The sequence below is a fragment of the Meles meles genome, chromosome 16 (assembly GCF_922984935.1).
Source record: "Meles meles chromosome 16, mMelMel3.1 paternal haplotype, whole genome shotgun sequence".
In the NCBI taxonomy this organism is placed as follows: domain Eukaryota; kingdom Metazoa; phylum Chordata; class Mammalia; order Carnivora; family Mustelidae; genus Meles; species Meles meles.
Window position 1 is genome coordinate 53671925 of NC_060081.1, and position 22004 is coordinate 53693928.

At 42.9% G+C, this 22004-nt stretch overlaps 2 protein-coding genes across 5 annotated transcripts in view; both read left to right on the forward strand.

Moving 5' to 3' along the window:
- Nucleotides 1-493: 493 nt before the first annotated feature.
- Nucleotides 494-22004, forward strand: part of UBOX5 (U-box domain containing 5) — a 36970-nt gene continuing 15459 nt past the window's right edge. For 2 of the 4 annotated variants that reach the window (XM_045981033.1, XM_045981037.1), the window contains exon 1: nt 502-599. The gene's annotated coding sequence lies outside the window, so the exon portion shown is untranslated. Of the gene's footprint in view, nt 600-9777; nt 9885-22004 lie in introns of those variants that run through there. The other 2 variants (XM_045981035.1, XM_045981036.1) reach the window with 2 other exon arrangements.
- Nucleotides 501-11990, forward strand: FASTKD5 (FAST kinase domains 5). The gene is made up of 2 exons (XM_045981032.1): nt 501-599; nt 9265-11990. Exon 2 carries the CDS (start codon nt 9302-9304, stop codon nt 11744-11746), a length of 2445 nt encoding a protein of 814 aa, XP_045836988.1. The 5' UTR covers nt 501-599; nt 9265-9301; the 3' UTR covers nt 11747-11990.

Below are 22004 nucleotides of genomic sequence, written 5' to 3' on the forward strand. Positions count from 1 at the left end.
CCAGGAGGGTCTCTTCCTTGCTTAGTTGCTGATAGCAGCTCAGGTGTAAGCTTACTCAGGGAGGTTAATGATGACCCTGGTTAAGCAGCCATAGCACAGGTCTCCTCCAGCTCCAACAACTCACATGCATTTCTCCTAACAGGCTCGGGTATCCATCACTAACTCTTCTCCTGAGAGCGCTTCATAGATGCATCTCTATTATAGATGCGTGATTATTCTCACCATACAGTTGAGAAACTAGGCATAGATAGTTGATGTCATTTCTCCAAGGCAATAAAAGCCTGAGTGGCGGTCTGGGATTCGAACCAGTGTCTAGCCTATTTAGCGACTTCCAGAGCGGTCCATTCACGGCGCTGTTCCCCACTCCGCAGGTCCTAGACTCTCGTGTCCTCTTAGCAAGGTCCTCTACTGCAAAACGTCCTTGGAAAACGCTGACAGGGTCTTTTGAGCCTCGGCGGCATCCGTCACTAGCTCAGCAGGCGGAAGTAGCGGGTAGTTGGCCGGAAGTGGAGCTCTGAGGTACGGGTGTTGCTGGAGGGGTCGTGGTGGCGCGGGGTTCCGGGGTCTGGTGTTGCGGCGCCCGCGTTCGCCAGGCTCAGGTGAGTGGCGGCGGCCGGGGAGGAGGTCGTGGCGGCCGCTCCTTGCCCACCTAGCCCTTGGCCCGCCTCTCCCGTCCTGGCGGCGCAGGACCGGGCGCGCGTCGAGGCCGGACTCCGCGCTTCTGGGCCGGGCTGCGGACTCCTTCCGCAGGCCCGCTTTAGGCAGCATTTGGGCGACCCCGCCACTTCAGAGTTCTGTGACCTTGGGCAGAAGGTTCGTGTGAACCTTGACTTTTCCTCTAGGCGGCAGAGATAACAACTGCCTGCCTCGCAGGGCTGTTGGCGGAATGCAGTGAGGTGCTTTGCTGCGCCCCTTATCACACTTTTACGTGCGTGCTAATCACTTCGGGATCTGGAGATTTGAGGATGTAGGTCTGTGGTAGGGTCCGAGGTTATGCACTTCTGACCAGCTTCCAGGTGAGGCTGATGCCGCTGCTCCGCAGGCCACAATTTGAGCCACAAAATCCTGCAGTATTTTGCGTAGCACTGGGTCAACTTGAGTCTTGAGTAAATATCACCTATTCCCCATTTTTAACAGACGGTTTCTGGTCGCCCAGACCAAACTAGGGTATTATTGATGTCTTCCTCCCTTTTATCTCCAGAGATAAAAATAATTGCCCTTTCTCTTTCCGTGCAAATCATGACACAGCTCTTCTGTCCTGACTCAGGGAGCCTTGGGCCCTCTTTATACCAATTACTCATCCACTAACTCAGACCAGGCTTCATTGCTCACTCACTGTAAACCTTGAATAGTGCTTCATCCTGTGGAGCTGGTAGCCAAGTGCTTTAGGTGTTCCTAAATGTGTCTGGTGTTGTGTGCTCTAGTCATTTGTTGCAGCTGGCATGTTAATTCCCGTTCTCTGCACTTTGCTCACATTTTCTGGGTAGTAAGAACAGTGGCTTCTCCAGAACTGGATTCTACAACTCACTGCTCTGAATGGCCTCAGGCAAGCTCTGGGATGAGTTCACTACTGCCTAGTAGACCAAAATAAAAATCTGAAGATTCAGTGTTGTGTAATACAGTGGAGAAAGTGAGGCCTTTGGCAGTGTGCAGGCCTAGTTTATTTGACTGTATGATTTTCTTCCCTGTTCATTGGGTTGCTTTTCTGATTCCCAGCAGGGTCTTGTCATTCATCATGCAAATAAGTCAACTTTTATATCAGAAGATTCTGAAGTTTCCCCTTCAGCTGTCTGAAAAACTATACTGCTCAGCCTTGCAAACCTAGAGTAGATTAAAACCAAGTACTGGGTTGAGTTGGCCAGTTGACATGACTTTGGATGCAGATATTTCTCTTTACTTGCAAGGATTTGGTCATTCCTTTAGTAGCTCCACTCTCACTGAGAGGACATGAGTGCCTGCTCTCTGTTATTAAACCCGGAGATTTTCTAAATAAAGCGTTGTGAATCCTTTAAGAGCAGTGGCTCTAACAGAACCATCTGTGGGGTCTTGTCAGACTTGTTTCTACCCAGGCACTTCTTGCCATTCTGATAGAGGAATAGCAGAGGCTTAGAGAAGGGGAGGAGAGGGCTATATAAGCTGGGGGGAAAAAAGTTTCCCAGGTAATTGTGACGTGCTGTTTTCTCCAATAAGAATGGAAACTAGAGGACGCCTAGGTGGCTTAGTCAGTTAAGTGTCTCACTCTTGCTTTCGGCTCTTGCTTTTCACCCTGATCTCAGGGTTGTGAGATGCAGCCTCAGTGCGGCTTTGTGCTGGGTGTGGAGCCTGCCTAAGATTCTCTCTCTCTCTCTCTCTCTCTCTTAAAAAAAAAAAAAGAAAAGAAAAAGTGGAAGGTGGAACAAAGTGAAGGGGATGGGCTGTTAGTCTTGGTTTTGGTTTGGCTTAACTCTAGGTGATACTTATCTTGACCCAAACACCTTAGCACTAGTGTTTGACCTTCATAGTAGTAGTAGATCCCTCTCTTGTAGTCTCTGCTCCTATGTGGAAACTGAAGCACAGAAGAGTCTAGCCCAGTTAGCATTTGCATTAACAGCTAAGGGTCCTTAGGTCAGTCTCTAAGCCCTCACCAGAGGCATTAAAGCTTTGTAGACTCTGAACACCTGGAGAAATTTAGTTTTTTGTTTTAATTCTCAGTTACTCAACAAATTTTTTGCTAAGACAAGAGTAGAATTTGAAGTATCCATTTATTTGTGGCAATTTTATGAGGACATAAGGGGTTAAACCTTTGTAGCAAAAGGACAGAAATCAAAATTCAGAGAGGAGATCCAGAAACTGGTGAATTGAATACGCTGAGAGTGTCATAGACTTAACCTACAGTTAGCATGGCTGTCTTCCTCCGACTGGCTCCCTTTCTCTAACTTCTGGATTATAGTTTAAGTGATGCTATTTGGCTTTGTTTAGACCTGTACCTGGAAGGTAGTAAGGTAAGAAAGAGTCTTCACTCCTATGAAATTCCATTGCTCAGGGTGGTTGGGGAGTGCCAGGGGTCTCTGTGGCTTCATTCTGGTTTGTTAGGACCCCTAAAGAGGAGATGAGGAGGAGGATGTACATATAGTTAAGTTTATACATTTAAACTAAGGAGCTTTGTGCTGATGCCACATGTCTTTGAACCTCTAGAGAAGGTATCAGTAGGTACTGATTGGGGATCTCACAGTATTCCCTTTCCATCTTTCTTACCGATTCTATGAGAGTTCTTGAGGAAAGAGGAACTAACTAACTCAGCTGTGTTTTCTCTGTTTGGGCAAAGGAGAACCTCTCTTTTGTAGTGCCTTTTCTCCTTACTGTTCTGCTTTATTGGTTCTGTATCTTCCCTTTGTTTCTTTCCTTTCCTTCCACAGTACTCAAGACCAGACTTCTAAAGTGATATTTCAGACCTATATATCTAAATACAGTGTCTATACAGTTATGCTAAAAGTTGCATGGTGAAAAAGTAAGTACCTCCTTTTTGCCTTTTGCAGTTGGCTTTGCATGCTTCTATGATTCTTTATTTTGTCATCATTTCTGTTACTGGGCATCCTTAAAGAAGTTTTGTAGATGGTAGGAATTGCTTGGACTAGAAAAGCTTTTCAACATTTTCCTTGGAACGTAAGGTTACTTTCTTTGAACACTGATTGTCTTCTCAAAGAATACCTTAATTTCCTGTTAGTACATGCATTTGGCAAATTTAATTTTTGTCAAAGTTGGGCATGGTTTACACAGTCCAATAGTTTTTTTTTGTTTTTTTTTTTTTAAAGATTTTATTTATTTATTTGTCAGAGAGAGAGAGACACAGAGAGAAAGATCACAAGTAGGCAGAGAGGCAGAGGCAGAGGGAGAAGCAGGCTCCCTGCCGAGCAAGGAGCCCGATATGGGACTCGATCCCACGACGCTAGGATCATGACCCGAGCCGAAGGCAGCCGCTCAACCAACTGAGCCACCCAGGCGTCCCTACACAGTCCAATAGTTTGATGGAACTTACAACACTAAATATTAATTCCTTCTTTCCCCCTCCTTTTTTGTTCTGTGGAGGTACTTTCTACTCTGTTTCTTTTGACATTTATCAGTATATTTCTAAATAATTGTGTTGCTGTTTCTTGATTTCTAGGAAGTATCTATATCTATAAAATCTTTGGCTTCTTTATTATGGGCTTTGTGGCTCTGGGCCTCACTACCCAGTCCCCCATTCTTCTTCCCCTCCTTGCATCTTCCATATATAGTTTGCTTATAGTTTTTGCTTAAGCTGATCTTCAGGGTTTATATCAATAAGATTATGTAAATATTCATAACTGAATAGGGAGTTTAATATAAAATTTTCTGTCTTACACAACTTTTTTGTTTTCCCAGAGTTAGTAATTTTTGTCACTATTGTTACTGGCTTGGTTTTCTGTCTACCAATTGCTTGTCCATCCCCAGATTATTCCTCAGAAATATAAATCTCTCCTTGGTAATATTTGCTTTCTCTGGCAGGAACTTTATGTCTGCTCACAGTTCTAGTCTTGGGATCTTCATCATTATTCCGGGGTTTCCTTTTGCTTCTCTCCTGTGTTGAGATTCGGGATCCCTTATCTCTCCTGCTGACTTTCAGGTTTTCATTTGTGTTACTTTTTCTTCCCTCGATGAGGGGATATCTTGTAAATCCATTCCTCTCCATAGATTTTGGTCTTTAAGGTCTTCTCTATGTTCTTTTTGTGAGTGGTATAAACAAACAATATTGATAGCGCGGATCCTAGACTACAGGCATAGCTCATTTTGCACTTTATTGCATTCACAGAGAGAGCATTTTTTACAAGTTGAAGGTGTATGACAATTGAAGGTTTATGAAGGTTGAACAAGTCTATGGTACCATTTTTCCAACAGCATTTCCTCACTTCCTATCTCCATGTCACCTTTTGGTATTTCTTGCAATATTTCAGATGTTGTTCTTTATTATTTATTTGTTATGGTGATTTGTGATTTGTGGTTATGACTTGCTGAAAGCTCAGATGATGATTAGCATTTTTTAGTAATATTTTATAATTAAGATATGTCTGCTGTTTTTTAGACATAATGTTGTTGCACATTTGACAGACTACGGTATGGTGTAAGCATAACTGTGCACTGGGAAATCAGGAAATTCCTTTGCTCACTTTATCGCAGCACTCACTTTATTGTAGTGATCTGGAACCGAAAAACATTACCTCCGAGGTTTGCCCATATTAGAGGCGAGGGGCTTTTGAGTTCACCCAGCTCTAACGCTCGAGCTCCCCTACGTCTGGAAACGCTGTGATTGTTCAGGATCCTCCTTTCCTCTTTATATGGACTCTGACTCCTCCTCTTGTCTGGAGTACACCCACAATGTGGATTTTAGAATCAGACGATCTTTGATGTCAAACCCCACTCCATCCCTTAGCTGTGTAACCCTCAGCATGTTTCTTAATCTTGTGAAGTGTCCTTTTCCTCATTCACAGTATAGAGATAATAAGACCTACCTTACAGAGAGGTTGTAAGGATTGGAACTAATGCAGATTTAAAAAGTGTGTATACTGGGGGTGCCTGGGTGGCTCAGTTGGTTAAGCATCTGCCTTCAGCTCGGGTGATCATCCCAGAGTCCTGGGATCAAGCCTGTGTAGGGCTCCCTGCTCAGCAGGGAGTCTGCTTCTCCCTCCCTCCACCCCTCACCACTCCTGCCCTGTCTCTGTCTCTCAATAAACAAATAAATAAATGTCTCTCAAATAAATAAAATCTGTAAAACAAAAAAAGTAATTAAAAAACAAAACAAATAAGTAAAAAGTGTATACTAGGCTTGGCACAGAGGAAGTCCTAAAATGACTATGGCTGTTGTTTTTTGCATCTTGGGACTTAGTCTGTATTTTTTGCAAATCAAAAAGAGCCACGTTAATTCAAAGTACAGAATCAATTCAAAATACAGAATTGATAGCACTCAAACATTGATGTTCGAGGAAATGGTTCTTTTGTTCGTTTAAGGGTCATGCACAATAATTTCATTAAGTACTCTTAGGTAGTATTTATTGAAGTAATTTAAGTTATTTAGTGTGCCTTTTAAAATTATTTATAAAGGCTTTTGTTAAATTAATTCATATACTCTTCTGTATTAAGAATTTCGATGCCGGGGCACCTGGGTGGCTCAGTGGGTTAAGCCGCTGCCTTCGGCTCAGGTCATGATCTCAGGGTCCTGGGATCGAGTCCCGCATCGGGCTCTCTGCTCAGCGGAGAGCCTGCTTCCCTTCCTCTCTCTCTGCCTGCCTCTCTGTGATTTCTCTCTGCCAAATAAATAAAATCTTTAAAAAAAAAAAAAAAAAAGAATTTCGATGCCAATGAAAAGGGGGAAAGGTTATATAGTTATAAAACGCTATATAGTTACTTTCCTTTTATACAAATATTTTAGGTGCTGGCACTCATTCGTGTTCAGTTTATTCCACTGAATATTTGTATGTGCTTTTTCTCATGTTGATCCCTACCACACACTTGGCCCTGTAAACCAGCCCTCTACTTCTGGGTGGACATTTGAATTGTATTCAGGTTTTTTTTTTTTTAAGATTTTTTTTTTTTGAAGATTTTATTTATTTATTTGACAGGCAGAGATCACAAGTAGGCAGAGAGGCAGGCAGAGAGAGAGAGGAGGAAGCAGGCTCCCTGCTGAGCAGAGAGCCCCATGCAGGGCTCGATCCCAGGACCCTGAGATCATGACCTGAGCCGAAGGCAGAGGCTTTAACCCACTGAGCCACCCAGGTGCCCCCTTTTTTTAAGATTTTTAATTTTTAAGTAATCTACACCCAGTGTGGGGCTCGAACTTAAAACCCTTGAGATCAGGAGTCACACACTACCAAGTGAGCCAGCCAGGTGTCTCAGTTTTTTTTTTAGAGCACAGTTATTTTGTAAAAAAAAAAAAATGTTTTGTCTTTTGTTGTTGTTATTTCAAACTAGTTCTCAAGATGAGATGAAGGTCTACAGATTTGCCAGTTTATGGCTTTAGTTGCAAATTATGTTGAGCCAAGTATGGATTCCAGGTTCTAAAGCAGGTCTTCTTAAAAGCCCTGTTCTGTCAGGGCACCCAGGTGGCTCAGTCAGTTGAGCTTTGGACTCTTGGTTTTAGCTCAAGTCATGATCTCAGGGTCGTGAGGTGGGGCGCTGCACTAAGTGAAGAATCTGCTTGAGATACTCTACCTCTCCCTCTCCCTCTGCCCCTTCCCTTTTTAGTAGTATTTTATAGTATTCCCTCACATTCTCTTTTTCTCCCTCTCCCCCTGCCCTTCTCTCCCTCTCCCTCTCTTCCTTCCCCCCAAATAAATTAAAAATCTTTTTTTAATTTATTTTTTAAAAGATTTTATTTATTTATTTGACAGAGATGACAAGTAGGCAGGGAAGCAGGTGGAGAGAGAGGAGGAAGCAGGGTCTCCACAGAGCAGAGAGCCTGATGTGGGGCTCGATCCCAGGACCCTGGGATCATGACCTGAGCCGAAGGCAGAGGCTTTAACCCACTGAGCCACCCAGGTGCCCCAAATTAAAAATCTTTTAATTTTAAAAATCTTTTAAACCTTAATTTTAATTAATTAAATTTTTAAGTAATTAATTAGACCTTTAATTTTTAATCTTTTAAACCCTTTTCTCCCTCCCTCCTCTCTCCCCCCCAAATAAATTAAAAATCAAAAAAAAAAAAAAGCTCTATTCTGTCAACTGGAGAGTTCTATTACTTGCTGTTTTGTTCCTACCATGCCTGTAGTGCAATATTGGTTGAGATTCGTAGTGACTGTTTTGAGGCATAAATCTTTATCTCTAACTATTAAAGGAAAAGTTTTTTCACTTCTACTTTTATAATATTTTCTAATTTTTAAAAAGTTGGCCATCTGCATTCATAGGAATAAACTAGCGGTCTCTAGCAAACTTTTTCTGTAAAGGGCCATGTAGTAAATATTTTATACTTTGCAGGCAGGCCATACATTTTCTGCTACAGTTACTCAATTCTGCTCTTATAGTGAGAAAGCAGGCATAAACAATACGTAATATGTGGCCTGGCTATGCTCAGATAAGACTTTACCAAAGAATATGTAGACGGGTATATTTGGACCTGTGGCGCATAGTTTGCCGACCCCTGGTCTGTAATATCTGGACCCAGAGATTGAAACATAGGAGAGAGAATGGTCCACAGGCCACGGTAAAGAACTAAGTATCTAAGGATTTAATGTGATAAAATTCTGCTGTGGTTCACAAAGAAATTAGAGCATACGTTCCTACCTCCAGAGAAGCCTGCTTAGCTGAACTGTCCGAACAAAGCCATGGGGCATGCCCTGTGGCCACATGGTTCTCCTGCTGTGGGCTCTGGAGGGAAGGGCTGACAGGAGAGCTGGGCAGGAATTTCAAAAAAGCACTCTGACACCCTCAGAACTTGCTCATGTGCAGCAGCAGCTCTACCTGGTCCACATCTTGGCAGCTCAGGGCTCACTGGGTTTTGCTTGTCAGGCTTTGGCATTTCTCCAGTGGAAGGAAAGCTAAAAGCCTTTAGCGAAAACAGGAGCTTTGCAGAGTCTGTCTTATAGCCTCTCATGGCTCCTACCTTGGGGGACAGTGGGGACTGCGCTGCTCAGAGGCGGCAATCCACGCCTGACCACTGACAGCATTGCTGATAGCCGCCTTCAGAGGAGAGCTGTGCTGCTCCCTTGCGTGTCAGTGGGACAGGCCAGTGAACTGGTGTGCCCTGAACCCGCAGCTCAACTCTGAGATGCTTTTTGCATCTTGTGAAGTGACAGCAGGGGGCATCAGCCTTCTGCCTTTTCCCGCCAAAAGGAGTTTTTGAATATATGTACCAATTGCGTGACTGCTCTGTGATAGTGATCCAATATCTGGTAAGCCTCCTGGGGAGGAGAATAAGCATCTTGTAACAGATGTAGGAGCAGCATGAGAACACAATCCTGTAATCAAAAGCTTCATACCTTAGGGACGAGGAGAGTTATTGTGGGCATAATTAAACTTTACACCAAATCCCACTTTTTACTTCGGAGTCAGCACAGCAGCTTTTACCAATGTTCTTATTCTCCAAGTGGGCTCTTTATGCCTTGATATCCAGGAGAAGGAGTTTATCCTTGATGTGTGCTGGCTTGTGGTTTGGGCATTCACTAGCATGGAACTTATTCGAGTGGACAGCAGGGTAGCTTAATCCCTTTCTTAAAAATGTGTGCGTTTTTGTATTGTGATAGGTGGAAGCCACTTATTCTTCATCTACCCTTTTTTCAGTATCTGGCACCAATTCTGGCCCAGTCATTTGTGACCCATGGCTCTTGCGATATGCCGAAGATTTCCAGGCAGTTTCTGTGGAACGCCTTCCCGTCCAGCTCTAATCCAGCACCATGTAAAGAAATTGCCTGGACAAACCTGTGAGGACTGTGTTCTGATTGCCAGAACGATCTGTACTGACCCCAGAACGGCAGCCACCCTCAAGTTATTAAAACCTTTAGGATATCGAGCGTTTTGCAGTCCTTTTGCCTGCAGTGCCACCCAGAGTGTGACATACTGGAATGTGGGAAGCAGCGCCTGGCAGAGGGGACAGGAGCCTCCAGAACACAGCGGCCTCTGCAAGCCTGCCAAAAAAGCTGGGAACATTCCTAGCGTTTCCTCTTCTCGGAGGCTCCTGACAACCAGCAGTGCCCTTCCAGGTTCGGAATCCAGCGGGGTCTCTGCCTCACAGGCCAGCACGTTGAAGCCGGGCTCCCCTGGGTCCACAGGCATTGTTGAAGACAATGTAGAAGTGTTTGATTCCTTTGAAGACCCCCGAGGTTTCCTACAGCTAAGACCAGAGTACCAGCTCCACAGCTATAACAGATCGGAGACTTGTCAGTCCCTTTCCGTTTCAGAAGGTGAATTAATTTTGCACAAAATCACAGTTTATCAAGATAATCTCCAGCCTCAAGTAATTGCTGATTATCTGTGTAAGCTGAGCTCTTTGCCTGCAGAGCGGCACCCAGCTGTCCTGTCCAGTCCCAGCTTTGCTTCGCTCTGCCAGCTGAGTGTGAAAAACATAGAGCTCTTTGATGTCCCAGATCTGATCAATATTTTGAAAGCCTTTGTCAGTTTAGGAATCCCTTGCTCCCATTCAGTGCTGGATGTGTATGAAATCAGATTTTGCAGGAAGGTGTGGGAGATGAGTCTAGATCAGCTTCTCTTGGTGGCTGACCTCTGGCGGCACTTGGGCCGCAAAGTACCTCGGTTTTTGAAAATCTTTTTTAGTTACCTTAATTTGCATTGGAAAGATCTATCCTTGTCCCAGCTGATTCACCTAATTTATATTATAGGTGAAAGTCGTCAGGTACCCCAAGACCTCATGCAAAAACTGGAATCGTTGATTCTCAAGTATATAGACTTGATCAATTTAGAGGAGATTGGTACAATCTGTTTGGGGTTCTTCAAATCAAGCAGTGGTCTCTCTGAATATGTCATGAGGAAATTTGGAGACTTGGCTTGTGCTGACATGCAGCATCTGAGTAATTATGCCCTAGTGAATATTCTTAAAATGTTCCGTTTCACTCATGTGGATCACGTAAATTTCATGAGGCAATTTGGCCAGATCGCTCCTCAGCGAATTCCTTTTCTAGGAGTTCAGGGTGTCATGCACCTGACTCTTGCTTGCTCAGCCTTACGCATCCTGGATGAAGGGCTAATGAATGCTGTGGCTGCTTCTTTGCCTCCTCGGGTGGCATTCTGTCGAAGTAAAGACATAGCCAAGATTCTGTGGTCATTTGGAACTCTGAATTATAAGCCACCCAACACAGAAGAGTTTTACTCTAGTCTGATAAACGAGATTCACAGAAAGATGCCTGAGTTCAGTCGATACCCAGAACACCTGCTCACCTGCTTGCTGGGCCTGGCCTTTTCTGAGTACTTTCCATTAGAGCTCATCAACTTTGCTTTGAGTCCAGAGTTCATCAGGTTAGCTCAGGAGAGAACTAAGTTCGAACTCACTAAGGAGTTGTATACTCTTGATGGTACAGTCGGCGTTGAGTGTCTAGATTACAGAGGCAATCGTCTTACTGCTCACCTTCAGCAAGAGGGGTCGGAAATGCTGTGGAATTTAGCGAGGAGGGATATGTGCTCAAAGCCTGAATTCCTAGAAGCTCTCTTTTTACTGGAAAACATGTTGGGCGGGCCCCAGTACATCAAACACCATATGATTTTGCCTCATACCCGATCTTCTGACTTAGAGGTCCAGCTTGACGTTAACATGAAGCCATTACCATTTAATGAAGAAGCCGTACCACTTGAAGATGAAGCCAAATTGAGGCTGAAGCATGTGGGAGTCAGCCTTACAGATGATTTGATGACTCAGCTACTAAAAGGGAAATCAAGAGTACATTTCCAGAGAGAAACTGCGCCAAAGACTGAGCAGCAGGCAGGGATATTAGCGAAGGCAGCCATACATTTGGGGAGCTCCCCTGGTGGTGTGGCAGACAGGTTGGGGGCCATGGAGATGGCGGGCCCTCGTCCCCCAGCCTGCCTGCAGGCCCCACAAGTGAAGCTGGCTATTCAGTTGACAAACAAGAACCAGTACTGCTACGGTTCCAGGGATCTACTCGGGCTTCACAATATGAAGAGGCGGCAGTTGAAGCGGCTCGGGTACCGCGTGGTCGAGCTATTCCACTGGGAATGGCTCCCGCTCCTGAAACGAACTCGCTTAGAAAAGCTGATGTTCCTCCACGAGAAGGTGTTCTCCTCTGCTCTCTGAAGGGCTCTTGGGGACGTTGTTACTCACAGATGCTGTGGAGGCACGCTGTATAAGGTTGGGAGACCATTCGAAAAGCCAGAATATGGGTTTGGTAATAAAATCCTCTGTTGAGGAGACGTAGCTGTGCTCTTGTCTACGGCAGAATGAAGTTAGCGTCACTGTGAACTAATTGTAACCTGGCTCAGTTGGACAAGTTGTTGCTAATTTGTGCAGGTGACTAATAAACCTCTTACTGTGCCCTGTTTCCAAGTAATTCCTATCATATTTTTCTTACTCTCTCGACTGGCCTCACCGCACGATGATTTTGAATTATTAAGATAAAAGTGTAGTCAAGACATTGTCAAAGCCATTTTTTTTTTAATGGTTTTCATATACTTTGTTTTAAAATAAGACTCTTTGGAGCATGTGACTGGCTCAGTCGGTAGAGGATGGGACTCTTGATCTCAGGGTCGGGAGTTCAAGCCCCACATTAGATGTGGAGCCTAATTTAAAAATAAATAAAATGAGAATCTTTTACAACTTCATTTACATTTCAGGATTTTTTTCCTCCCATGCATGTTTTCTTCTCCCTTTAAAATTAAAATCTCAGGGGCGCCTGGGTGGCCCAGTGGGTTAAGCCTCTTTGTTCAGCTCAGGTCATGATCTCAGGGTCCTGGGATGGAGCCCCGCATTGGGCTCTGCTCAGCGGGGAGCCTGCTTCCCCCTCTCTCTCTACCTGCCTCTGACCTCTCTCTATCAAATAAATGAATAAAATCTAATGAATAAATAAATAATATTAAAATCTCATTCTCATTTAGATTTGGTTGATTGTCCTTAGTTACTGGTTCTTTGTGTTTACAGGAGCCATTTCAGAATTAGTGAGCTTAATGTCCGCCTCTAGCTCCACCTCTTCTGTGTTTCTACTTCTCTTGTGTAAACTGTCTCCCTACCCTTCCCTCCAAATATTTTCTCCCTAAAGTTGGACTGAGAGAAGTAGAATTAAGTGAATGCCTCTCGGGCCAGTGATTCCCATATCTGATGATGAGGTAGAATATTTTTCATGATAAGTAGCTCAGACAAGAAGGAAATGCATTATGTTAGGAAGTCTAGTGGGCTTCAGGTTTGTCGTATTAGAGCCACAAGCTAAAGAGATTGTATATATAGATTCTGTGTATATGGATCCTGTATATATGTAAGCTGCTTAATACAAGTAATCTTTTTTTTTAAAGATTTTATTTACTTTACTTGACAGACATCACAAGTAGGAAGGGGCAGGCAGAGAGAGAGGAAGGGAAGCAGGCTCCCTGCTGAGCAGAGAGCCCGATGCGGGGCTCGATCCCAGGACCCTGGAATCATGACCTGAGCTGAAGGCGGAGGCCTTAACCCACTGAGCCACCCAGGCGCCCCTTAATACAAGTAATCTTTGTAAACATTTGGGGTCTGAGAGTTTTTAAAGAGTCCCTTCTACCAATATTCAGATTTCCTCTCAAAGTCCACTGCCCTGCCAAAACAGTACCCCTGTTGACTTTCAATCGTGCTCTGTCATCTTCAGTTTCATTTTCCTCACTGCACTCAGCAGTCTCGGAAATTATTCTGTTTACTTACTGGTTTCCCTGTTGGAAGATAGCCCTTTGAGTTAACTCTGTCTACTTAACTAATTTCTCTACAGTGCCTAGAATGAGTTGTGGCACAGAGATGATAATGTTTAGTGAGTATGGTCTGGGAATTTAGAGTGGTTGGGCACTGCTGGAGAGTTGGGGTGGAAAGAAGTCAGAGGGTGGAGGTAGAGAGAGTGAATCTGGGTCACAACCTAGGGTCTTGCTGAAAGAGCCTAAGTGTATAGGGGCTGGAGTGCCTCTAAAGGAGTTTAGACTGTTAGGTTAAAAAAGATAGAACTAGATTGGGGGGTCAGGATGCATGAGATCTTTTTTTTTTTTAAAAGATTTTATTTATTTATTTGACAGAAATCACAAGTAGGCAGAGAGGCAGGCAGAGAGAGAGAGAGAGAGAGAGAGAGAGAGAGAGAGGAGGAAGCAGCAGGCTCCCCATTGAACAGAGAGCCTGATGTGGGGCTCGATCCCAGGACCCTGGGATCATGACCAGAGCTGAAGGCAGAGGCTTTAACCCACTGAGCCACCCAGGTGCCCCCGCATGAGATCTGTTGAGAATATCTCACAAATGTGTGCAAGAGTTCAGGTGAGAGCTAATGAGGGCCAGAATGGGAATGGAAGGTCTGAGTTTCAGAGCTGTTTGGAAGAAGAAAAGCAAGACTTGCTGATTGGTTGATTAGGGAAAGAGGATTTTATTTTTTTTAATTTTATTCATTTATTAGAATACAAGCAAGGGGGAGCTACATAGGGAGAGGGAAAAGCAGGCTCCTCACTGAACATGGAACCCGGCACAGGGCTTGATCCCAGGCCTCTGGGGATTATGACCCGAGCCCAAGGCAGAGGCTTAATTGACTGAGCCACCGACGTGCCCCCTGCCAAACTTTTCCACAGTAGACTGTGCCATATTACATTTCCAAAAGCAATGTATTAGGATTCCACTTTCTCCACATCTTTCCCAACACTTATTTTCTTTATTGTTGTTTTTTTAATAGCTATCTTAGTGAGTATGAAGTGGTATCTCATTTTGGTTTTGATTTTATTTCCCTAGTGACTAATGATGCTTAGCATCTTACTTTCTTCTCTCTCTCTGTCTCTCTCTTTTTTTTTTTAAAGTAGGCTTCATGCCCAGTGTAGGGCTTGAACTCATGACCCTGAGATCAAGAGTCACATGTTCTACCGACGGAGACAGTCAGGCACCCCTAGCATCTTTCAGTCTCAACAATACCAAGTCTTTAAACCATGAACAGGAGATGTCTTTTTATTTATTTAGATCTTTTTCACTTTTAGCAGTCTTTGTAGTTTTTGGTGCATAAGTCTTGCACCTCCCCAGTCACATTTATTCCTAACTATTTTATTCTTTTTAATGCTATTATAAATGGAGTTTTTATCTTAACCTCTTTATGAATTGCTCATTGCTAATGTTTAGAAATGGATGCTTTATCCTGCATTTTGCCTAGTTCTTTTATTGGCTGTAACAGTGTGTGTGTTTGTTGATTCTGTACCAGTTTCTGTATATAGGATCATATAATCTATGGGTAAAGGTAGTTTTGCTCCTTTCTTTCCACTTTGGAGACCTTTTTCTTTTTCTTGCCTACTTGCTGCGGCTAGAGCTTCTTATATGAAATTGAATAGAAGTGGTAAAAGTAGGCATCCTTCTCTTGTTCCTGATCTTACGGGGGATTCTTTAAGTCTTTCACCATTGAATATATTAGCTGTGGGTTTCTCATGAATACCCTTTATCATGTTAAGGAAATTCCTTTCTGTTCTTAGTTTGCTGGATGTGCAATAAATAATTTTTTAGTGTATGTCACAAATAGTACACAGGACATTCTTGTACTAAAAGAAGAAAATCCATTGTTTATCTGATTTTTAGATCTAAGTATGCAGTTTTTATTTTTATTTGCTAAATTGGCAACATAAAAAAAACTCAGTACCAAGGCAAGATTTTTTCAGTGGGCTCTTGAGGGCAGAAGAGACTTAACATGTTGAGGAAAGGGTCTAGTAGTCAGAGATAAGTTGAGCATTCAGGAGAGAGGCAAGATCAGATGCAGTAAGGCCCAATAGTCGGGTTTATACATGAAGAACATGGCTGTTTCGCTTGAGGTTCCTGTAGAATTTTGTAGACCCTGCTATTAAGGTGATGAGTAAATGGCATTAGAACCCTTTGTTCATAAGAGACCCACCTGTGCCTTGATTTGAGCCTGTGAGTTTCTTAAAAGTAGAAGTTGTGTCTGCCTGTGCCTAGCAGAGTGCCTTGTGCATGTTAAGCCATTGAAGGGTGCTCCAAGCATATAGGACTGCAAGCTTTTTCTGGGTGCACCCCTGTATCCTGGTCTTCTGTGCACCTCTCACTGGTGGATCACTGTGTGGGATGTGCTCGGACAGTTGTCTTTCATTTTAACTAGCTCTGAGAAAAATGAATACAAGTCACATTTTTTTCATGGATGGACAAGTTACTCAATTTAGAAATTATAAGAAGTATTGTACTTCTTTAAAAGCTGAAGTGCCCAATTTATAAAATTGCTCAGTGCGTTGGTATTCCACCCACTCTTTGAGGTTAAATGCTTTTCTCTTATTTGACAGGTAATCTTTTCTTCCCTTTTTTCCCCTGTAACCTGTTTGAGCCTAGTCTTTAAATATGTGTATCTGCCAGAATTACTTTCCATTACATTTTCATGTGACTCAAAAATCAGGTTGTGTAACTCAGCTATGGCATCTTCTTTTTAGGCCAAAGGAAGATGGATGCTCAGTTGTTCAGAAAGTGTCGTGGTCACCTTATTCTCTTCTGCATGATCCCTCCATACTTCCCTACCCCCATGTTCTGAGTCCTTAACCACCAAAAGGTTTACTTAGCTGCTTCAAGCTCCAAGGAATTGCAGATAGAAACCTTCCAGATAGGATGACCAACTTGTCCCAGTTTGCCTTGCCTGTAACTTTTCTGGTATTAACACAGAAAGTTCCACATTCTGGAAAAACCATCGGTCCTGGATAGACCGTGTGGTCCATCACCCAACCCCTGGATCCCTTCTCAGCCCTTCCTTGCACTTTCCCTTATTCAGCCTACGTACTGGGAAGCAGAGGAGAAAAGTCTATCTCCATCTGGCCATCCAGTCCTGTAGGAACTGTCAGCTGCCAGAAATACTCTGATACACCTTCAGTCCTTTCTGGTGTCACCTGCAACCCCAGGAACCCAGTCCAATTGTTTAACTACTTACATGTACTTTTAACACACAAAAGGGAAAAACGGGTAGCCCACCACTCTGATGTTGCATATTTTAAGTTTCTGCATGGCCACCATTACCTCCCAAACTTATCATGTGTACATATTCCTAGATAAAGATTTTTTTAAAAGATTTGTTTATTATATTTATTTGAGAGAGAGTGTGGGCAAGAGGGGTAGGAGCAATGGGAGAGGGAGAGAGAATCTCAAGGAGACTCCCAGCTGAGCATAGAGCCTCAATGTGGGGCTTGATCCCAGGACCCTGAGATCATGACCTGAGCTGAAATCAAGAGTCAGATGCCCAACTGAGTGTACTCAGGTATGCCACCCCTTAGATATAAAAAAAATTTTTAAAGATTTTATTTATTTATTTGGCAGAGAGAGATCACAAGTAGGCAGAGAGGCAGGCAGAGAGAGGGAGGGGGAAGCAGGCTCCCTGCTGAGCAGGGAGCCTAATGCAGAGCTGGAGCCTAATGCAGAGCTCGATCCTGGGACCCTGAGATCATGATCTGAGCTGAAGGCAGAGGCTTTAACCCATTGAGCCACCCAGGTGCCCTGATACAAATTTTTGACAGGTGTGTGGTCATAATACTTCTGATATTTTGTGTCTGTCTGTCTATCCATCTAACTATCTATATATACACACATACATACTTCTGAAATTTTTTTTTTTAATTTATTTATTTGACAGAGAGAAATCACAAGCAGGCAGAGAGAGAGGAGGAAGCAGGCTCCCCGCCAAGCAGAGAGCCCGACACGGGACTCGATCCCAGGACTCTGAGACCGCGACCCGGGCCGAAGGCAGAGGCCCTAACCCACTGAGCCACCCAGGCTTTTTGTGCTTAGTCATATTTATCACTTAATTGGCAAGTACACCAAGAATAAACATGTCACTCAAGTGTTTCTTCCAGTGTGGGTAGTAAGATACACCGGACTCTTGAGTTGACCCTGGGCCTAGTTTTTGCCTTATATCTGGGTAAAGAACTTGAAGACTTATGTGGTAATAGAGTATTTGGATTTGGCTGGGTAGAGTATGTGACTCTTTTTTTTTTAAAGATTTATTTTTTTGACAGATAGAGATTACAAGTAGGCAGAGAGGCAGGCAGAGAGAGAGAGAGGAGGAAGCAGGCTCCCAGCCAAGCAGAGAGCCCGATGCGGGGCTTGATCCCAGGACCCTGGGATCATGACCTGAGCCGAATGCAGAGGCTTTAACCCGCTGAGCCACCCAGGCGCCCCAAGTATGTGACTCTTAATATCGGGGTTGTGAGTTTGAACCCCACATTGGGTGTTGAGATTACTTTAAAATCTTTAAAAGGCTCTTAGAGGGCAGTACCAGGGATCCTTGTGATGGAACTGTTCTCCATTTTGACTGTGGTAGTGATTAATTACATAAATCTATACATGTGATAACATTGCATAGAACCGAATCCACAGACACAATGTGCATGAGTACGTGTAAACTGGGGAAATTGAGTAAGATCATGGAGTGTATTGTTGTCATCTTCCTGCCGGTGACACACTGTACAGTACCTGTGCAGGGTGTTATCATTGGGGGAGACTGCTTAAAGGGTCCATGGGATCTCTGTATTGTTTCTTACACTGCATGTGAATCTGCTGTGATCCTAAAATAAAAAGTTTAATTAAAATCTTTAGAAGCAAAAGGTTTTTTCAGGGCACCTGGCTGGCTGGGTTATTGGAGAATGCAACTCTTGATCTCACGGTCATGAGTTTGAGACCCACACTGGGTGTAGTTTACTTAAAAAATAACAAAACTTTTTTTTAAAAAATTACTTCCTTGAAGGTAGCTTTGAAATCCTTGTGAGACAGTAATATGTTATATGTAGTTCATTTTCCTCCTTCCACCTCTTTAAGGATACCCCTCCCTCAAAAAGAAAGAAATTAAAGAAAGAAAAAGCCCAGGGAGAAATTGAGATTGCTAGTGTATTTCTTAGTAGTTGTACTTTGATGCCTTCAGGAAGCCATTTGCAAAGATAGCCCCTCATGTAGTACAAAAAAGATAGCAGGAACCCCTTGAAGGGTGAATTGCCTCTAAGTGGTTCAGAATTGATTTGTCATCTTGGAGGTTAATGGCAGGTTTTTCATTAGTGTCATTTCTTTGTCTGGTTAGAACTTCCTTCTGACCAGTAGCTTTCAAACTGTGTTTTTTTTTTTTTTTTTTTTTTGTTTGTTTGTTTGTTTGTTTGTTTGTTTTTTTAATCACAGTCCTTAGTAAGAAATGCCTTTTATACCAAAACCCAGACTGATGGTGCTGGCTCAGTTGGTGGAGCATGAGACTCTTGATTTGGGGGCTGTGAGTTTGAACTTCATGTCAGGCGTAGAGATTACTTAACTCAGAATAATAGATAATAGAAAAGAAAAAGAAGGAAGAAAGGAAGAAATATAGTTTCAATTATATATTTCAGAAGTTTCAGGAAACACTGCCCATCTTCATGTATGGTGCACTCTGACTCTGTTCTTTTTTTTTTTTTTTTTTCCCTATATTTTATTCATTTATTTGACAGAGAGAAAGAGATCACAAGTAGGCAGAGAGGCAGGCAGAGAGAGGGGAGGAAGCAGGCTCCCCACTTAGCAGAGAGCCCAATTCAAGGCTTGATCCCAGGACCCTGGGATCATGACCTGAGCTGAAGGCAGAGGCTTTAACCCACTGAGCCATTCAGGTGCCCCAACTCTGTTCTTAATTTAAAAAAACAAACAGACTCTCTCTGGTTATGTCTCAGTAATGTGAGTTCTTGGTTCTTGATCTGCAATTTGGGAGAAAAACACTACCTCAGACCACAGGTAGTCTTACGCTCCTTGGCGTAACATCCAAGGCCCTCCCCATCTGTATCTGTGTTTCCAGCCCTGTGTCATCCTATTCTAAGAAGCTAAAGTGGTATATTCAGCATTTCCTAAACCAGCCTCATTGTCCCATCTCTATGCCTTGACTGTTACTGGTCCCCGTCCCTTGTGTCTTTCCCATTCCTGTTCTTGTCTCCTGACCCCCAAAGTCAAGTACATATTGTCCATCGTACCATTATTAGGAAGTTTCTGTCCCATTTCAGAGCTGTCCATGATGTCAGGCATACATCTTCATTGTCTCCATTTCAAACATTACTCCTGTGAATTCTTCCCTGAGTTTTTGGGAACCAAATACCTTTGCCCAGTGTTTTTGCATTTTTTTAGTGGTTTAAGCCGCTGCCTTCGGCTCAGGTCATGATCTCAGGGTCCTGGGATCGAGTCCCGCATCGGGCTCTCTGCTCCGCGAGGAGCCTGCTTCCCTCTCATTCTCTCTCTGCCTGCCTCTCTGCCTACTTGTGATCTCTCTCTGTCAAATAAATAAATAAAATCTTTAAAAAAAAAAAAAAAACCAAGAGCCAAAATAAGAAATTTATGTTGGACCTAGCATATAACTTGTTATATGTATTTGTGTAAAACTGAAGCAAAAGTTTCATACGATAGGGGTGCCTGGCTGGTTCAGTCAGTGGAGCATGCAACTCAATCTTGGGGTTGTGAGTTCAAGCCCCATGTTGGGTGTAGAAATTATTTAGAATAAAATCCTTAAAAAAAATTTCATGAAATAATGTTCATATTATGTGCATTTTGACATTTTATCTTCTCTTTCAATTAATATTTCTTTTTTTCAACACATAACTTGATTTCAAAACTACAGATTGAAAATATTCACCTGGGTTGTCATTCCTTACTCTGAATGTTATTTGCAGAAAGCTCTGTTTCCAACTTTTATATTCTGTAGTCACTGTTGGAAGGAAGTCCATTGTGCCTCAAGATGAGGACAGGACCATTTCATCCATTTCATTTATTTTTTCTTTACTTTTTCTTCTTTCCACAAGAAGACTTATAGAGAGTATTTATTACAACATTTTTTTTCACAGTAAAAAATTACAAACAACATACTAGGGCAATTGAAAAATAAACTGTTTTAGTCCTGCAGTTGAATACTATGAAGAAGTTAAAATGAATAAACTAGATATCCATATTTCAACACGGAAAACCTTAGAATAATAATGCTGAATGGAAAAGCCAATTGTCAGATGATGTGCAGAGAATATAATATCATTAAGGTACATTAAAAATACATAAGACTACTGCATACTGTTTATAGAGACACATGTACCAATACTGATTCGAATGAGAGACACCAGCTTCGGATAGAGTTTGCCTCTTGGTGAAAAAGGAGAAGAAATAGACTAAGTGATGGGTTTTATTTGTATCTTTTCAGTTTTGTTCTTAACACTGAAATGAGAAGCAACATTGCAAAATGTTTATATTTGCTAAAGCTGCATGGTGGGTATAAGAGTGTTTACTGTATTCTTTACCTTTTTTGGTTTTGTTTTGTTTTTTAAGATTTTATTTATTTATTTGACAGAGATCACAGGCAAAGAAGCAGGCAGAGAGGGGGAAGCAGGCTCCCTGCTGAGTAGAGATCCCGATGCGGGGCTCCATACCAGGACCATGGGATCATGACCTGAGCCGAAGGCAGAGGCTTCAACCCACTGAGCCACCCAGGCGCCCCTATATTCTTTACCTTTTTATCTGAAATACTTTAAGAAGGGGAAAAAAAAATCTCTGTAATGAAAATTGACTTTTTGTCTGCTTATAAACCTGTATTATCTTGCTGTCTTAGAATGCCTCCTTTATCTGGCTCCAGGCTACTTCTCTGAACTGCAGAGCAATTGAGGCATGATCCATGGCCCTCAATTTATACTCAGACCCAGTCTCTCTTGTTCTTAGATGCCAGCTTTGGAAAAGGAGGCTCTCATTTGTAAGTATTTACCGGAGTAAATGTATAAGTTAATACTTTAAGTATTTGCGAGAGTTCAGGTAACATGGCCATTTCCCAGGCATGGCTGAGGAGAGTCTTCCTGGGTGAGGCTGTTCAGATTTTCATATGTAGAGCTGAGCCATTCTTTTTTTCTGGACCAAGCATTAAGGCAGGAGGCACTTGACCTTAAAAGATCAGGGGTGTTGGAACTAGAGAGGTGATAAGATCACATGAAGACCTCGATCGCAGCCAAGCTCCTGTAGAATCCTGTAGTTTGGACATCACGATTTGCCAAAGAAACACATACTATCATTTGTAAGATGTTTTCAGAAGGCTCTGCCCCTCTTCTTCCATGCACAGTCATTTGTTCCAGTTTGATTTCCAGTTTAAGTTGTTTCCATCACTTTCCCCACCATTCTTCTTCTTATTAATAGGCTTTGTTTTTTTTTTAGGGGTGCCTGGCTGGCTTAATCGGTAGAGCATGTGACTTTTGATCTTGGGGTTGTGAGTTAGAGCCCCACATTGGGTATGGAGATTACTTTAAAAAAAAAGGTTAAAAAAAAGAAAAAGGATTTAAGGGGTGCCTGTGTGGCTCAGTTGGTTAAGCAACTGCCTTTGGCTCAGGTCGTGGTGTTGGGGTCCTGGGATGGAGCCCCACGTCGGGCT

What these genes read in the sequence shown, in the direction of transcription:
- FASTKD5 (XM_045981032.1), top strand. Translation starts at nt 9,302, where the DNA reads ATGGCTCTTGCGATATGCCGAAGATTTCCAGGCAGTTTCTGTGGAACG.